This window comes from Suricata suricatta, chromosome 2 (assembly GCF_006229205.1).
Source record: "Suricata suricatta isolate VVHF042 chromosome 2, meerkat_22Aug2017_6uvM2_HiC, whole genome shotgun sequence".
NCBI classification, from domain to species: Eukaryota; Metazoa; Chordata; class Mammalia; order Carnivora; family Herpestidae; genus Suricata; species Suricata suricatta.
Genome location: NC_043701.1, coordinates 54,014,346 through 54,032,991, shown reverse-complemented (window position 1 = coordinate 54,032,991; position 18,646 = coordinate 54,014,346). Strand labels below are relative to the sequence as shown.

The following is an 18,646-nucleotide window of genomic DNA, read 5'->3' as shown; positions in this document are numbered from 1 at the left end:
CACACGTGTGTTCTCTCTCTGCCCCTCCCTCACACACGTGTGTTCTCCTCTCTCTGCCCCTCCCTCACACACGTGTGTTCTCCTGTCTCTGCCCCTCTCTCACACACGTGTGTTCTCCTCTCTCTGCCCCTCTCACACACGTGTGTTCTCTCTCTCTGCCCCTCCCTCACACACGTGTGTTCTCCTCTCTGCCCCTCCCTCACACACGTGTGTTCTCTCTCTCTGCCCCTCCCTCATACACGTGTGTTCTCTCTCTCTGCCCCTCCCTCATACACGTGTGTTCTCTCTCTCTGCCCCTCCCTCACACACGTGTGTTCTCTCTCTCTGCCCCTCCCTCACACACGTGTGTTCTCCTCTCAAAATAAGTAAACTTAAAAAAATAAAAACAGGAATGAAAGATGAGAATTACAATTGATACCAAAGAAATATAAAGAATCATGAGAGACTTCTATGAACAGTTACATGCCAACAAAGTTGACCACCTAGAAGAAATGGATAAATTCCTAGAAACATACAATGTACAACTAACTAATGCCAAATCAGAAAGAAACTGAAAATATGAATAGAGCAATAAAGGGGCAAGTAGACTCAATGAGTACTCAAAAGCCTTCCCAAAAAGAATTCCCCAAATGAGATGATGAATTCTATCTACCAAACACTTCAAGCAAAATTAACCAGTCTTCTTTTTTTTCAAAATCTTCTAAAAAAATTGAAGAGGATGGAATACCTCAAATGCATTATATAAGACCAACACTGTCAAAGCCAAATAAGAAACACTACATATCAATATCCTTGATGAATACGGAAGCAAAGCTTCCAACAAAATATTAACAAACTGAATTCAAAAAATACATTAACAGGATCCTATACCAGGATCAAGTGGGCTTTATTTTTGGGATGCAAGGATGATTCGTCAATAAATATGACATGCCACGTTAATAGAACAAAAGATAAAAATCATACCATCCCCTCAAGAGATTAAAAAAATACATTTGACAAAACAACATCATTTCATGATTAAACTCTCAACAAATTGAAAATAGAAACACCTTAACATAATAAAGGCTGAATACAAGGCTATAGCTAACATCACACTTCAAGATGAAAGGCTGAAAGCTTCTTCTCTACCATCAGGCCCATCAGGCCCGAGGCAAGGGTATAGGCTCTGACCACTCTTACTCAACACAGTACTGGAAGTCCTAGCTAGGGTGGTTAGGCAAGATAAAGAAATAAAAGGCATCCAAATCAGAAAGGATAAAGTAAAACTGTCTACGTTTCCAGATGACATCATCTTATATACAGAAAATCCTAAAGATACAACCAAAAAATTGAGGGAACCAATCCACATTCAGTAAAGTTGCAGGATATAAAACCAACATACAGAAATCAAGTGTGCTTATATACACTAACAATAGCTAAAAAAGAAGCAAAGAAAACCAATTTCATCACCATAGCACCAAAAACAATAAAATACTTAGGAATAAACTTTTCTGAGGAGGTGGAAGATCCACGCACTGAAAACTATACGACTCTAATGAAAGAAACTGAAGACAAACAAATGCAAAGGAATCCTTTGTTCATGGACCAGAAGAATTAATATGTTACTGCTGTTAATGAATGTGCCAAACAGAATGTCTGATTCTCCATCTAACTGTTTGAAGACCTTTTGACTCCAAGTTAGTATTTTGAACCTCCTGAGTCTTGTGCTTTGGCTTCTACTGTGAATCAAAGGGACACAGAATAATTTGCATGACTAGAAAAAGATTGGAGAACTACCTCTTTGATACCTGGTATGGCAGTACCGTAAGATAGTACCTAGTCCACGTCTATTTCCTGTACTCTGCTTTCCTACCATCAGAATTCATTTTCTATTCAGGGCAGCAATGCATCCAGCCCCAGAGGAGATAGACTTGCTTTTCTAGGCTGCCTTATGACCAGCGGCAGACACAGGACACAGTTCTGACCAATGAGGCATACATGTCTTCTAGAACCTCTTAGAAGGTTCTTATTTTTCTTGATGAAAGAGAAGGGCATAGCTGGCACTCCCTTTGTTTCCTTCCTTCTCCCTGTTGTAAAATTAGACATGAAGTCTGGAGCTGCAGAAGCCATCTTCTACTAAAACACAGAGAGGATGAGAGAAACACTGAAATAATCTCATAAATCCGGGCCCTGATCTTATTGAAGTAAATCAACACCAATAGTTGTGTATTTCCATACTTGTTATACGGGAACAATAATCTGATTAAGATACTTCCAAATTGAGACTTCTGTTTATTGTAGCTGAATGTAGGTCGAACTCATATTTATATATAGTCTTGTCTCTGCGATAATCACCTTATCCCAAAGTATATACTTTATTCCTCATAAATGCCACTGGAATGTAGCTCTAAGACTTATGATTATTTAATTTCTATAAGCATTTGCCAAATTTTCATTGTAAAAATTTGTCTGCCTCTGCTTTGAGGTGACTTTTTGAGTTCTTTATTTTCTATCTCTGGTAAAAGAAACTTCTAACTTGTTTATATCAGAACCACAGCCTCATAAACAAAGAAGAAAATTTATTATATCAGAATTCTGTTTGTATATTATGAAGATTACCATACCAGGAGAATTTTTAAAGTGGTTCATCTCAGTTAACAATGGTATTATGAGGATAATTAACAGTTACTGAGCACTTATAACATGACTGGCACTAAGCGCTTTACACGATATTTCAGTGAATCTTCACATCACCAAATGATTTTCTGTTTTTAGGTGAGAAAATGGAGGCTTACCCAAAGTCACAGGACAATGAGCGCGCAAGCTCTTGGAGCTCTGACTCTACGGTCTAATTTCAAAGTTCCTGGGCTTCCCCATGCTGGGTAATTATTGTGACATCTTGGATTCTATATTTACAGTGTACCATTAGATTTTCAAAAGACTTGACCTTCACTCAATCACACCATATAAATACAATACCCATCTGCCACAATAACAGAAAAAGCAGGAGTAGTTGAAGAATTTTGGAGGTTTTACCTCTGACCAGAGACTGCTTTTTCAGTAATTGCATTGCAATCAGAAGAAAATGTTCTTTTCCTACATAATAGGCCATGTTTCCCAACAAGGATGCTCCAAAAAAGCAAAACTCTACTGGAATAGGTATTAATCACTGGTGATAAAGAACCCGGCAGGTGTCACTGTACCCATGTACAATGCATGCTATAATGAGACTTATTTTTCTTCTTCACAATGTTTTTCATGGTAAGAAATCTTAGAATTAGGATAAGAGAACTCAGAGAGCGAAAAGAAAAGAATGCGGCAGGTAAACATAAAGACATTGTGTGATACTTCAGCATGCAAATTACCCCAGATATAGTCTTGATAAACCTGTCAGGAAATTAAAGTCACCTTTAGGCGCGGTATTTCCTCCATGTACGTCCCAAGAATAATTAAGGGGAATAATTTCTGTTCTGCTATGTCATTCCCTAAAACCTGAACATATGCACATATTCTGCACCTTTCTGTCTCCACTCGAGATTTTTCACAACCTGTGGGTGCAGGTCAATAAGTTCATCAGCTATGTTCTGTCTTACATTTGGGGAAAAAAGTAGATATAATTTTTTTTTAATTTATAGTAGTTTATTGTCAAATTGGTTTCCATATAACACCCAGTGCTTCTCCCCACAGATATAAACTTTACAATTATTATAGGTGATTAAAATGGATCAACACTAAAAATAAAACCTCTTACTGAAGATAAAGGCCCAGATTTTCTTGTATCTTACTATAAAGCTTAGCAAGCATAATAGATGTCTAACTAAATGTATAGTAAAATAGCCAACATTGTGTCTATTTCTGTAGCTATCAGGTGTCTATAAACCATCTGAGAGAGCAGTTAATTAGGTGGAATAGTAAGGGCCCCTGGGTTTGTCTGGTCCCTTGATCAACATCAAACCATTTTGAACATCTAGGAATTCAATCTGGGGATTAACAGATCAATCTGCATAATTTGAGGGAGAGAACCTGGCAGGTACATGGTGTGGAGAGGTGAACTGAGGGACAGAAGAGCCAAGGTGCCATGGAGGGGAGGGAGCCACTTTTATGGAAAGGAGAAAGACAGAGGGGGAGAGACAGCAGCATATCTGGTTGGTGCAAGAAAGCACTCCCACTGAAAGCAGCTAGGAACAGTGAAAACACACAGGGGACTGCACAAGAAAAGTGTCCAAAACCACTGACAGGAGAAAAAGGAGAGGGTTTCAATACTGCCAGTATTTTATAAACAGCTGGGCGCAGAGTCTCAAGTTTCAGAGGTCAGCCTCTGGTGGCGCTCCATTGAGGAAGGAGGGTGGAGCCCCTGGAGGGGACAGCACTGTCTAAGGATTCCCAGGGTCGCCAGGGAAGAAGTGGTTCCCCTGCTTGGAGGGCATTTGGTACAGGTGCTATGGCCTTTCCATGGGCAAAAGACCTGGTGGGCGCCATCAAGCCACCACATTCACCTGTATAGGAACAAAGATGCCAGCTGAGGCCAGCAAACACTGGCACCAACCGTGTGCTGTGATTTACCATAAACTGAGCTGCTGCCACTGTGTGGTGGCGCAACCCTTTCCTGAGAACAATCTGGCCCTGGCCAGGGCAAGCTGCTCCCGGCATTAGATCAGTGTGCATTCCTACCTTGGGGTCTGTGGAGTGTGGGGTTTTAAAACACACTATGCCTGAACTAAAACTCTGGAGAGACGCCCCGCATGGTAGGCAGACAGCTCAGACACAGAGAGGAGGAGGCGGGGAGAGATGTAAGTGAGGGACACAGTGGGGTGATTGATCATGTGTCTATTAGGGCAAGAACTTTCCACTCTGGAGACTACAGAGCTAGTTGAAACCATTTTCACCATTGGCCTGCCAACACTAATCAACCCCAGTGAGCTAAACAGCACCACCAAGTGGAGGACAGAGCCGTTACACCAATCCCTGGCGCGCCCCCCCCCCCCGCCGCCCCCGCCGCCCCCGCCTTGCGTCTTCAAAGCAAGTCTCCACTAGGGCAAGTTGGCCTGATAATCAGGGCAGCAGGCTCCTCTCCCAGAGACCAGCACAAATCCCTTCCGTGTGCTCAGTCTACCTACAAAAGACTGCTGCAGAGTTTCAGCTCCAGGAGAAACTGGATCTAGCTTCATTTGGATCTTTTTCTTTGTTCATTTGTTTTTTGTTGTTGTTGCCTCTGCTTTTGTTTTTATTGTTTTTCTTTTGTTTCTTGGATTCAGAAAGAGGCACATTTTTAAAGTTAATTTTGTTTTTATTTTATTATTTCTTATTATTGTAATTGTTAACCTTTTCTCTCTTCTCTTTCTTCTAGCAAGTTTCTCTTAATTAACAAGCAGACAAAAACACACCTAGGATCTAGCTCCCTTTATTTGATTTTTTCAACATTTTAATTTTTATTTCATACTATTATTATTATTTTCTTTTCTTCCTCCAAAATGACAAGACAGAGGAATTCACTTCAAAAGAAAGAACAAGAAGAAATGGTGGCAAGGGATTTAATAAATAAGATGTCTGAACTAGAATTTAAAAACAATTATAAGGATACTAGCATGGCTTGATAAAAAGCAAACAGACACCAGGAAATCTCTTTCTGCACAGATAAAAGAATGAAAATCTCGTCAGGCCATAATTAACAATGCTATAATCGAGATGGGAACCGAAATGGAGTCCATAAAAGTAAGAATGCATGAGGCAGAGGAGCAAATTAGCAACAGAGAAGATAAAATGATGAAAAGTAATGAAGCAGAAAAGGAGAAACAAAGGTCAGGGATCACGCAGGCAGACTTAGGGAACTCGGCAATTACTAGAATGTAGTAATATTCATATCATAAAAGCCCCAAAAGATGAAGAGAGAGAAAAAAGGGCAGAAGGTTTATGTGAGCAAATTACAGCTGAAAAACCTCTCTTATCTGGGGAAGGACACAGACATCAAAACCCAGGAAGCACAGAGAACTCCCATTAAATTATATAAAAATTGGCCATAACAAAGACATATCATAGTCAAATTCACAAAATGCAAGAAGAATTGTGAAAGCAGCAAGGGGAAAAAAAGCCCTTATCCCACAAGGGAAATCAATCAGGTTTGCAGCAGGTCTGTCCACAGAAATGTGGCCGGCCAGAAAGGAGTGGAAGGTATATTCAGAGTGCTGAATGGGAAAAATATGCAGCCAAGAATACTCTATCCAGCAATGTTGTCATTCAAAATAGGGGACATAAAGAGTTTCTAACACATACACACACACACACACACACACACACACACACAAAACCAACAAAAACCAAAACAAACAAACCAAAAAAAAAAAACCTAAAGGAATTTGTGACCCCTAAACCAGCCCTGCAAGAAATTTTAAGTGGGACTCTTTAAGTGAAGAAAAAAAAGAAAGACCAGAAGCAACAAAGCTAGAAAGGACCAGAGAGCAGCACCACCAGAAACATGAACTCTACAGGTAACACAATGGCACTAAACTCATATCTTTCAATAATCACTCAAAAGGTAAATGGACTATATGCTCCAATCAAAAGACACTGCATATCAGAAAGGATAAAAAAACAAGATCCATCTATATATTGCCTATAAGAGACTCATTTTAGCAGAAATATACCTACACATGGAAAGTGAGGGGATGGAGAATCATCTATTATGCTAATGGAAATCAAAAGTTAGAGTGGCAATACTTCAGACAACCTAGATTTTTTTATTTAAAAAAAATTTTTAACACTTACTCATTTTTGAGAGACAGAGAGATAGAGACTGTGAGCTGGAGAGGGGCAGAGAGAGGGAGACACAGATCCAAAGCAGGCTCCAGGCTCTGAGCTTTCAGCACAGTGACCGATGTGGGGCTTGAACTCATGAACCATGAGATCATAACCTGAGCCAAAGTCAGACGCTTAACCGACTGAGCCACCCAGGCACCCTCAGATAAACTAGATTTTAAAACAAACACTGAAACAAGAGATGAAGAAAGGCACTACATCATAATTAAGGGGTCTATTCAAAAGGAAGATCTAGAGGCACCTGGATGGCTCAGTCGGTTAAGCGTCTGATTTTGGCTCAGGTCATGATCTCGCAGTTTATGAGTTTGAGCCCCGTGTTGGGCTATGTGCTGACAGCTCAGAGCCTGGGGCCTGCTTTGGATTCTGTCTCTCTCTCTCTCTTTCTCTGCCCCTCCCCTGTTCACACTCCGTCTCTATCTCTCAAAAATAAATAAACGTTAAAAAAAACTTTTTAATAAATAAAGAAGAAATTAAAAAATACACGAGGGAAAGGAAATGAAACATCCACATTCCAAAACCTTTGGGATGTAGCAAAGGCAGTCCTAAGATGGAAAGTATACTGCAATTCAGGCCTATCTCAAGAAGCAAGAGAGGTCCCAAATACCTAACCTTACAACTAAAGGATCTAGAAAAGAAGCAGCAAATAAAGACTAAAGCCAGCAGAAGAAGAGAAATAATAAAGAAGAGAACAGTAATACATGATAAAGAAATAACAACAAAACAAACTGCTAGAATGCTGGTTCTTTGAAAGAATTAAAAAAAAACCTGTAACCCCCCAGCCAAACTTATCAAAAAGAAAAAAGAAGGACCCAGTGAGATCAATTACAAATGAAAGAGGAAAGATCACAACCAACACCACAGAAATGCAAACACTTGGAGAATACTATGAAAATTATATACCAACACACTGAGAAATCTGGAAGAAATGGCCGAATTCCTAGAAACTCCCAAACTAAAACAGGAAGAAAAAGAAAATCTGAACAGACCCATAACCAGTATAGAAACTGAATCATTAATTAAAAATTTCCCAACAAACAAGACTCTTCGGCCAGATGGCTTCCCTGGGGGAATTCCACCAGGCATTTAAAGAAGAGTTAATACCTATACTTACCAAACTTTTCCAAACAATAGAAATGGAAGGAAACTTTGAAACTCATTCTAAGAAATCAGCATTACCTTGATTCCTAAATCAGACAAAGATCCCACTAAAATGGAAAAATACAGGCCAATATCCATGATGAACCTGGATGTAAAAATTCTCAACAAGATACTAGCAAATCAAATTCAACAATATATTAAAAGAATTATTCACCATAATCAAGTGAGATTTATTCCTGGGTTGCAATATTCACAAATCAATCAATGTGATATATACCACATTACCAAAAAAAAAAAAATGATAAGAACCATATGATCCTCTCAATAGATGCAGATAAAGCATTTGACAAAGTACAGCCTCCTTTCTTGATAAAAACCCTCAAGAAAGTAGGGATAGAAAGAACATACCTCAATATTATAAAAGCCATGTATGAAAGGCCCACAGCTAATGTCATCCTCAATGGGGAAAAAGTGAGAGCTTCCCCCTAAGGTGAGGAACACAAAAGGGATGTTTGCTCTCAGCACTGTGATTCAACACACTACTGGAAATCCTAGCCTCAGCAATGAGACAATAAAAAAAGAAATAAAAGGCATACAAATCAGCAAGGAAAAGTCAACCTTTCACTCTTCACAGATAACATGATACTCTACATAGAAAACCCCAAAGACTCCATCAAAGACTTCAGCAAAGTCACAGGATATAAAATCAATGTACAGAAATCAGTTGCACTTCTACACACCAATAATGAAGCAGCAATAAAAGTAATCAAGGAATCCATCTCATTCACAATTGAACCAAAAAACATAAGATCCCTAGAAATAAGTCTAAACAAAGAGGTAAACAATCTGTACACTGAAAACTAGAGAAAGCTTATGAAGGAAATTGTAGAGGATACAAAGAAATGAAAAAACATTCCATGCTCATGGATTAAAAGGATAAACATTGTTAAAATGTCTATACTATCCAAAGCAGTCTACGCATTCAATGCAATCTCCATCAAAATAAGACCAGCATTCTTCACAGCACTACAAAAACCAATCCTAAAATTTGTATGGAACCAAAAAAGACCCCAAATCGCCAAAGTAGTTTTGAAAAAGAAAACCAAAGCTGAAGAACTTCACAATTCCAGACTTCAAGGTATATTACAAAGCTAAATTCATTAAGATATATGATACTGACACAAAAACAGACACATAAATCAATGGAACACAATAGATTTCTGATAAATGGACCCACAAATGTATGGCCAACTAGCAAAGCTGAAAAAAGCATCCAATGGGAAAAAAAAAAGACCATCTCTTCAGCAAGGACGAGTGCTGGGAAAACTGGACAGTGACATGCCAAAGAATGAAACAGGACCACTCTCTTACACCACGCAAAAAATAAATTCAAAATGGATGAAAGACCTAAATGTGAGACAAGAAACCATCAACATCCTACAGGAGAAAACAGGCAGCAACAACTTTGATCTCAGCTGCAGCAAATTCTTACTAGACACGTCTCCAGAGGCAAGGGAAACAAAAGCAAAAATGAACTATTGGGACCTCAAGATAAAAAGCTTCTGCACAGTGAAGGAAAAAAAAAATCAACAGAACTAAAAGGCAGCCAATAGAATAGAAGAAGATATTTGCAAAAGACAATTCTGATAAAGGGTTGGTATCCAAAATCTATAGAGAATTTATTGAACAACACCCAACAAACAAATAATCCAGTTAAGAAATAGGCAGAAAACATGAATACTTTCCAAAGAAGACATCCAGATATCTGAGATAAAAAAGATGCTCAATATCACTTCATCATCAGGGAAATACAAATCAAAACCACAGTGAGATACCACCTCATCACACCTGTCAGAATGGCTAAAATGAACAACTAAGGAAACAACGGAGGTTGGCAAGGATTCAGAGGAAGGGAAACCCTTTTGCAGTGTTGGTGGGAATGCAAACTGGTGCAGCCACTCTGGAAAACATTACAGAGGTTCCATAAGAAACTAAAAATAGAAATCCCCCTATGATCCAGCAATTGCACTGTTGGGTATTTACCCAAAGGATACAAAAATACAGATTCAAAGGGGTACATGCACCCTAATGATCATAGCAGCATTATCAACAATAGCCAAACTATGGAGAGAGCCCAGTGTCCATCGAATGATGAATGGATAAGGAAGATGTGGTGTATATACACAGTGGAACATGATTCAGCCATCAAAAAGAATGAAGTCTTGCCATTTGTAATGATATGGATGGAGCTAAAGTGTATTATGCTAACTGAAATAAGTCAATAAGAGAAAGACAAATACCGTATGATTTTACTCATATGTGTTATTTCAGAAACAAAACAGATGGACATATTGGAAGGGGGCAACAAAAGACGAGAGGGAAACAAACCACAAGAGACTCTTAACAATCTAGAACAAACCATGGATTGACGGAGGGAGGTGGGTGGAAGGGGAATAGATGGGAGATGGGTACTAAGGAGGTCACTTGTGATGAGCACTGGGTGTTGTATATAAGTAATGAAATGAATCACCGAATCCTAGTCCTAAAACTGATTCTGCAGTGCATGTTAACTAAAATTTAAATAAAAAATAAAGTTGAGACAAAGAAGCAGAAATAAAATATGGACTACTAGCAAATGTTGAGTTTAGTATCATTCAGTTGTTCTTTTGAAAAACAATCATTGCTTTCCACGTGCCAGGCACTGTTGTTACTGGGCCAAAAGCTGAATAAGACTGGATTCCCACTCTCCGGACCTCCTGGTCTAATGAGACAATCATAAATATAATTATGATGCTATATAATGGATGCTTATTTGTGTGAGTCTGTGTGTGTGTATAAGGAGACAGAGACAGAGAGAGAGAGGAAGAGAGATTTCAGACATGTCTATAGCCTGGAGTTTCTAGGAAAATGATACATCTTAGAAAACGATCTTCAACTCACCCTTCATGAATTCACTACGGCTATTCTCAAATCCTTGCTCCTGAAGGTGGGCATGTGTATAGCAGAGTGTTCAGAAGGATGAAGAGGAGATGGAAAGGCATTAACAACCCCTGTGAGACCGGAGGAGGCCTTTCTTTGATTGGGGGGTATCATCAGTGGGGCTCTTCATGGGGCAGAAGTCCACGAAAGCTTGTTCCTCCAATGGAAAAAAAGCTGGTGAGCCTCCTTTGCACAGCTGCCTGTGTGCTGAAAATTTCCTAAACTCCATTTAAAGAATGTACATCCTCTAAGTCTGTTAGTGCCCTTTCATTAGTCACTGTCACTGTCATCAACACCATCCTGCAGGAAGGATATAATTATTGTCCCTATTTTGCAGATGACAAATACGAGGCACAGGGAGAGAGGTAATTTCCTGAAAGTGATGCAAACAGTAAGTGGTGGAATCTGAAGCCCAGTAGCGAACTCCGGATTACAAACTTGTAACCAATATGCTAAGAACTTTTATGGTAGGCAAAACAGCCCTAAAGACATGTGTGCCCCAATCCCTGGAACCTGAAACAAGGTAAAGACAAGGTAAAATAGGGAGAGTATCCTCAAGTGTCCAGGTAGAGCCAATAAGACCACACAAACCTCTAAAAGCAGAGAACATTCTGAGTCAGAAGGATGTAGGTGAAGGTGAAGACAGACAGGGGAGACCTGAAATGTGTGAGATGATGAGGGGCCACAAGGAGAGCACGAGAAAGAATCAGGCAGCATCGCGGAGCAGAGTGGTCCCTGGAAGACAACAGCATGGAAACAGGGCCCAGAGTGCTGCCACCACAAGTTCCAGATTTGGGCTCACAACCTGAATGAGACCAGAAAGCTTCCAGAAAGGGAGGTGGCAGTACTGACACATTGGTTTTGGTTTTGTGAAACTTTCTAAGCAGATAACCAGCAGAGCCCAGTTGTTCCCAGCTTTCTGACTCATAACTGTGAGCGAATAAATCAGTGCTGCTAAATTTGCAATAATTTATGGCAGCAATAGAAAAATAACATAACTTGCTTACTTAACCCTTTGAATGGCTTGGGTGTGGCCAAGGAACTCCGTTTCCTATGAGAAGTCAAAGAAAGCTTCACAGAGAAGGTAGTATATCTAACATGAATCTTCTAGAAGGATGAGCCTGCAATGTGAAAAGTACAGGGGAAGGCACTCTATGCTGCAGTACAAAGAGGACATGAAAAAGATGTTTAGGTGAATGACATGGTATTTTATGAAAAAACAAGTCGTCCTTCATGAAAAGTAAGGAATATGCAATCATTTACTTTCTAAAATATTTGGGTTTTTTTCTGTACTTTTAAAGAAGTTTTAGGGGCTCTTGGGTGGCTCAGTCAGTTGAGCATCTGACTTTGGCTCAGGTCATAATCTCACAGTTCATGAGTTCGAGCCCCACATCGGGCTCTGTGCTGACAGCTCAGAGCCTAGGTCATGCTTTGGATTCTGTGTCTCCCTCTGTCTGCGCCTCTCCCCTGCTTGTACTCTGTCTCTTTCTTTCAAAAAGAAATAAACATTAAAGATTTTTTTTTAAGTTTGTTTACTTTGAGAGCAAGAGAAGGCAAGTGAGGGAGGGGCAGAGAGAGAGGAAAAGAGAATCCCAAGCAGACTCCATGCCGTCAGCACAGAGCCCAACATGGGGCTTGAACCCAGGAACCGCAAAATCATGACCTGGGCAGAAGGTAGACACTCAACTACCTGAGCTACCCAGGCAACCCTTTTCCGTGCTTTTTGATGAAAGCTTTATTTGAGAAACAGAAATCTTTAAAGAAATCATGATCTCTAAACAGAAGAGTGAAATGTAAGTAGGTGTTTAACATGCAATATATATGGGGCACCTGTGTGGCTTAGTCGGTTAAGCTGCTCCGCTTGATTCACCTCAGGTCATGACCCCAGGGTCCTGGGACCGAGCTCTGCATTGAGCTCTTGGAGCCTGACTCAGATTCTCTTTCTCCCCAGCTCTGAGTGCTCCTGCTCGTGCTCTCTAAAACAAAAACCATGCACATATAAAGGAGTCCTAAAAAACATAAAGTATGCTTTGAAGTTTATGTATGAACAAAACTTCTGAATATGAATAAAGGCTTTAAATATAGCAGAAGTGGGACGCCTAGCAGTCGGTTGAGCATCTGACTTTTTTTTATTATTAAAAAAAATTTTTTTAATGTTTATTTTTGAGAAAAAGAGTGTACAAGTTGGGGAGAGGTAGAGAGAGAGAGGGGGACAGAGGATCCAAAGTGGGCTCTTTGCTGAGAGCAGAAACCATGAGATCATGACCTGAGCGGAAGTCGGATATTAAACAAACCGACTGAGACACCCAGGCGCCCCAAGTTCATATTTAAAAAAAATTCAACCGAACTGTAGAGCAGTGCTCCCCCAAAGTAAAAGGCATACTAGTGCGCTAGCCTGGGAATCTTGTTAAAAGCAGTTTCTGGCTCATTAGGTAGAGGGTGGAATCTGGTTTGTTAACAAGCTTCCAGGGAATGCGGATGTTTTGGTTCGCAGATCCCACTTTGAGGAGAAAAGCTCTGGATGATACTCCCTCCCTCACCCCCACTTTAGTCCACGTAGAATCAAGAAAAAAGAGTTACATTTCTCTGAGCCGTTGAGAAGTGCTGATTTTCTTATTTTTCCATGATATGCTAGGAGATTAAACAAATTTTGGAGTAAAAAAGCATACACTTTTAAACAAAAACACAGAAAAGCGAATAAAGAATTATAAAATAAAGCATTTCTGACAGCTCAAGATTATGCCAAATTACAGATGCCATGTAAAAGTCTTCTTCATCTTCATTGTTTTCTCTGCCCAAAAAGTTTTCAAATTCTTAGGATCTGTCAAATCCTTCAGAATTGGCTCCAATCTACCTTTTCAGCCTCATTACCACCAGTGTTATTCAGGCTCTCTTTAGTCATATTTTACTCCTCGCCAGTCTCTTAATGTGGTTTCTGGTAAGTCCCTGAGCATGCAGCTTTCTCCTGAACCTGGCAAATCTGCGCTGTTAAATTAATTAAACCAGGAGGCCATTACACACTGAGGCGGCTCTCATGCCCTGGTGATCTATATAAGGAGACAAGTCAATAAATGCCCCGAGGTTACAAAATCAAACCGCTAAGGATAACCAATCACAGACAGCAAACTAGGCTGAAGCTGCACCTAGTCAAATAATTTCCTTCCTTTGCTTCTGTACTTTCTTTATGTGTCTTTTCCCTGGCTCCTGTCAGCAGAGCGCTCCTAACCAATTCTGGCTTGGCGCTGCCCGATGCAAATTAATCTGTGCTTAAATAAACTCTTAAAGTTTTAATATGCCTCAGTTTATCTTTGCTCAGTTCTGGTGTCAGAAGAGGGACCTAAAGGAGACCCCCCCCCCCCCCCCCATGGTTCCCAGGCGCAGTGAACAACCAACCAGGCAAAGGGACCTGTTGAGCCCAGTCAGCTGCTTTCTCACTGCCTCTGGAGGTCAGGGCTAAGTCCCTCTTGGATCCTAGTACAGCAGCTTTTGCATTATGAAGCTTCTGACTTTACTTAAGGATTTCTTTTTCCAAACTCAGTCCAACTGAATAACAGACTGGCTCTGGGGTTGGGCTGGTTCTGACTTAAAACTGAACTAGGTCCAGTGTGAGAATTCGGGTAAGTAAAATTTTGTTTTAAGGCTCTGCCTTGAAAAATTTTAACCTTAGCAAAGACAATCTTGAATTGCAGTGGCCACAATAGAGAACTTAAAACCATCTTTGATAAGCTTATCCATTTACAAGTTGCCCTAGAGAAAAAGGGTCTCAGCCAAGCACATGCCACAGAGGATGCCGGGAAAATGATTCCTCCTCCACAGTGTGAGAACTGAGATGAGACCCGCTAGCATATCCTCTCACTCCAGGCCTGAAGATCCTGAGAAAACTATCAGAAGCTGGCAAAGCCTGAGATTCTTACCAGGTAGCTCTCCCAGATCTCTATCTGTGGTGCCAGGTCCAAAGAGGAAGGTCAATTTTATGTTGTCCCCTCCTTTCCAAATTCAAGTTGGCAGGAAAAAACATTTGTCAAGATTATGTCTCCGAATTGTGACCCATGAATTGGCTTTCAGGTACCCACTGGTTATCGATCCTTTACAGCTATTGCCTTCTCGTTTTTCTCTTTTTGTGTCCTGAGAACTTGGCTTAGGTACCTGCCGGCACAGAGTACGCATGTCTCAGTGTGTGTAGGCAGTTCAACTGTCAGGTTGGGGACTCCAAAAATGTGGCTGCACAAAAATGTGTGCGGCACTCCATTTGTGGCTAGGGTCCCACCACCTGTTCCCAGCTCTCAGGGAAATATCTGAGTTCTTCCTTGGGCTATCTTCGGGATCTTGGGAGGTTAGTGTCCTTTGCACCCAGTTTGGGATGCTTCTTACATCCAAGGCGTTGCTCAATACAATCAGAAATATTTACTTTCAGTGAATCCCAACTGAAACCTGACAAAATATCCAAAAGGACTTTTTTTTAAGTAGCTCTGTGGTCAGCAGTTGGCCAAACTGGAAGCTGATATTCAGAACCTGAAACTATTTTTTCTGAGGCCTCTCCTAAGCTAAAATGAAACCATGTACCCAGAGGGAAAGAAAGATATTTTGAAGTCACTGTGGAAGAATTTACTAAACACTCCAAAGGCACAGCTCTAAATCTAGAACATAAGACTCTTCTGATTTCCATCTTAGTTGAAAATCTTCTCCCTGATACGAAGAAGCAAACTGCAGATAATATAGTTGGATGGCTAGGTCAGCCTCTTGATATCATTCAGGTTGCAATTCATTTCTTTGAGGAATTAAAAACAATTGTAGTTCATTTACAAAATAAGGCTTTACAAGAACAGAAATGTAGCTCTGGAAAAAATCCAAAGTCCATCTACCCTTTTTACCAATCCCAGAACTTACCTTATTCACCTCAAAAGTCTTGCAGATATAGTAAAAGATGTGGACTTAGGAAACATATGCCCTCTTGCAGAAATTTATATCCTTTTTCTGTGCCTTTGAGATATAAATGTTCTACAAGATCTCTAGTAATCCGGAACCATAAGATCTGTTTTGCCTGTCTGGATTTTTATGTACATCCATACATATATGTTAAAGATGGGGTGATTTTTTTTAAGCTAAAGATAGTATGGCCAAAACCAATTAGTAAAGAGCTATATTTAATTTGCTTAATGAAAAATAAGTGCTTACATAAATTAAGTATACACTCAGAAACACAGCAACTAATCCAAATGGTTTTCAAGTTCACATGATCTAGGATAGTCTTCAGTAAACAGAAGTCAGTTAAAGTTTGCTCGTTTAATTAAAATAGGCATATCTTAAGAGTTATTGAAACCACTTAAAAGCATAAAGTTGAACAAAATCAAAATGGCTGCACTAATGCTACAGCAAAGCTCGATTTTAAAGTAACCCTTTTCCTCTTCTGGAAAGCTCCCCTCCTCCATTCTTAGTTAGTCTTTTGTTTCCAGAACCTGGTACCACCCTAAAGGCAAGAGGTAGGGGGCTGGCAGCACCCAATTCCTGTCAAAATCAGTTAGATTATGTACTTTTCTAAAATCTCCCCAACCCCATTCCCTTTCTCTGGGGGTGCTTCCAGTTTTTAAAGGCCTTAGCCTGCTGCAGCCTCATTTGCCCAGCAATGTAATAAACTATCTTCCCTCTTTATTCTGTCTTTGTGTTACATATTACGCTCCACAGCACAGAGGCCAGTTCTTGACATTATCAGTGTTAAATATAATGCAGACATAAAAGTTTTATTCTACCTGGATGCACTAGTCATAAGGTCATCTTACCTCTTATAAAATTTGTCAGCCAGAAAAATAACTTCATATGATGGTTACCCATTTAATGTCTCATGAAATTTTCCTGAATAAGCTAAACATAATTATTAATAACAGGTAAATTAAGACATCTGATGGAATGTTGGGATTCCGAGGCTAGGAAAGAATTCTTTAGATGTCTTTGGTACAAAAAGGTGGTTTTATTAAGGCACAGGACAGGCCTCTTGGGCAGAAAAAGCTGCACTGAGTTTGTGAAGGGTGACTGATTATAAACTTGGGAGTGTGAAGAGGTAAAAGCAAGTTTCCAAAAGGCCTTTCACCTGCTAAAGAAGAATCGCAGGATCCTGGAGGCCTACCTTTTGACAAGCTAAAGTTGCTTTTCCCTCTACTTAGCATTAAGTCAGGTGGGAGTTCTGCAAGACTCATATTCTGCCTACCTCAAGTACCTGTCAATGGGCTGCTGGTTATATGGAAATTTAATTTTATCTACAGTTCCTTTGCCTTTGTTTCCCACATCCTACGTAGATATTTCCAAATAAGATAAAATTCTGAGGCACTGATTACTGAACACAGGTTCAGCTACTTTTGGCTTATTAAAGTAACTAAAGCTATTTAAGTCCATTGGTAAACAGGTGTGCCACACTGAAAAATTGACTGTAAGGAAGAATATACTTCTAGAAATTGTTAAATTCCTAAGATAGCCAATTCACAGAATGCCTGTGGAATAGACAATCCGTAATTGTTCACATCTTAGTTTTCACTAGAAATTAAGGTTTCTAAGGATTAAGAATTGTAATCAATATATGTCCTTAAAACGAATGGAAACAACAAGGTTAAAAGTAAACAACAATGTATTTAAAGGGGGCTAAGGAAAAACAGTGTATTTCTCTAGATAAGGAAAAATATGAAGACCATGTCTTTTGTTAAAGAAGAAAAAGCGTAACTGCGTCCTCAAGTAGAAGGACTGGGTTGTTCCAGAATAAGTTAAATCTTGAAGGGACAGAAAGGTTGTGGGAAAGGATTCTTGGTTTTCTGAGCGGGCACGCCGGCTAAAGCTAGCAAGGGTTTAAGTTTTGAAGCACGAATCTTAACATCAAAATGGTGCCTATTAAAGGGAACGTGGCTAACAAAATAAAACCCACAACCCTCCCTTGAGCAAGCAGCGCAACTCCTAACGGAGAAAGCGCCCACAGGCCACTCAACCCCGATTTCTGCTCCCTCCCGGGTTGGGACTCTCGCGCGGCCCCGGGCGCGGACCGGTGACGTCACGCGGGGGCGGGGAGGGGCGGGTGGACTCTACCATCGCCGGCGCTCCCCCTACCTGGCGCGGCCCAAGGCCCCGGCGATGCCAACTACCGACTCACCTTTCCATCGTTGTGAAAAGGGAGGCTGAGCTCGTCGGCGGTGGGCTGGGGGCGAGCACTGCCCGTCTCCTCGGCCGCTCCGGCGGCGAACCCCGCCGAGGCCATGGCCTCGTAGTCCGGGAAGGGATTGGTGAACGCTCGCTCCTCCATCTCCGCTTCCCCGCCCAGATGAAACTTCAGTCTTTTTGACATGGTCTCGCCCATCTCCGCCGCGCGCCCTCTGCCCCACCACTAGAGCCGCCCGGCACGGCGTGCGGGCGGGGACAAACCTCCTGCCGAGGCGCTTCGCTTCGAGCAACGCTCTGGGAGTTCGGGAGTGCTCGCGCCGCCGCCTCTCTCCGGGACCCTGCGCGGCGGAAGGCGAGGGCTTCCTTTACGAAGGCCGCCAGCTGCGAGGACCTGTGGGGCTTCGGGGTGGGCTGGAGCCTCTCCGAGGAGCCTGCCTCGCAGCGGGCGGCTGGCACATCTGGCGACGGCTGGTGTGCTCCACGTGGTGGCCCCGCTCCGCGGGGACGCCGACCGGGCTGCCGAGCCCCGGCGGCGGGGGCTCCGCGGGGAGCCCTAAGGCCGTGCCCTCTGCTGCGCTAGGCGCCCCAGAGTCCGCTCACGCCTGTCCGCCTCGTCCCTTCGCCGCCGCCGTCCGCTCCC

At 41.4% G+C, this 18,646-nt stretch overlaps 1 protein-coding gene across 1 annotated transcript in view; it reads right to left on the bottom strand.

Annotated features, from left to right (window-relative positions):
- Positions 1 to 18,630, bottom strand: part of LANCL2 (LanC like 2) — a 53,581-nt gene extending 34,951 nt beyond the window's left edge. The window contains exon 1 of the mRNA XM_029926384.1: positions 17,999 to 18,630. Coding sequence (XP_029782244.1) covers positions 17,999 to 18,202 — 204 coding nt within the window. The 5' untranslated portion in view covers positions 18,203 to 18,630. The remainder of the gene's footprint in view (positions 1 to 17,998) is intronic.
- Positions 18,631 to 18,646: the final 16 nt, after the last annotated feature.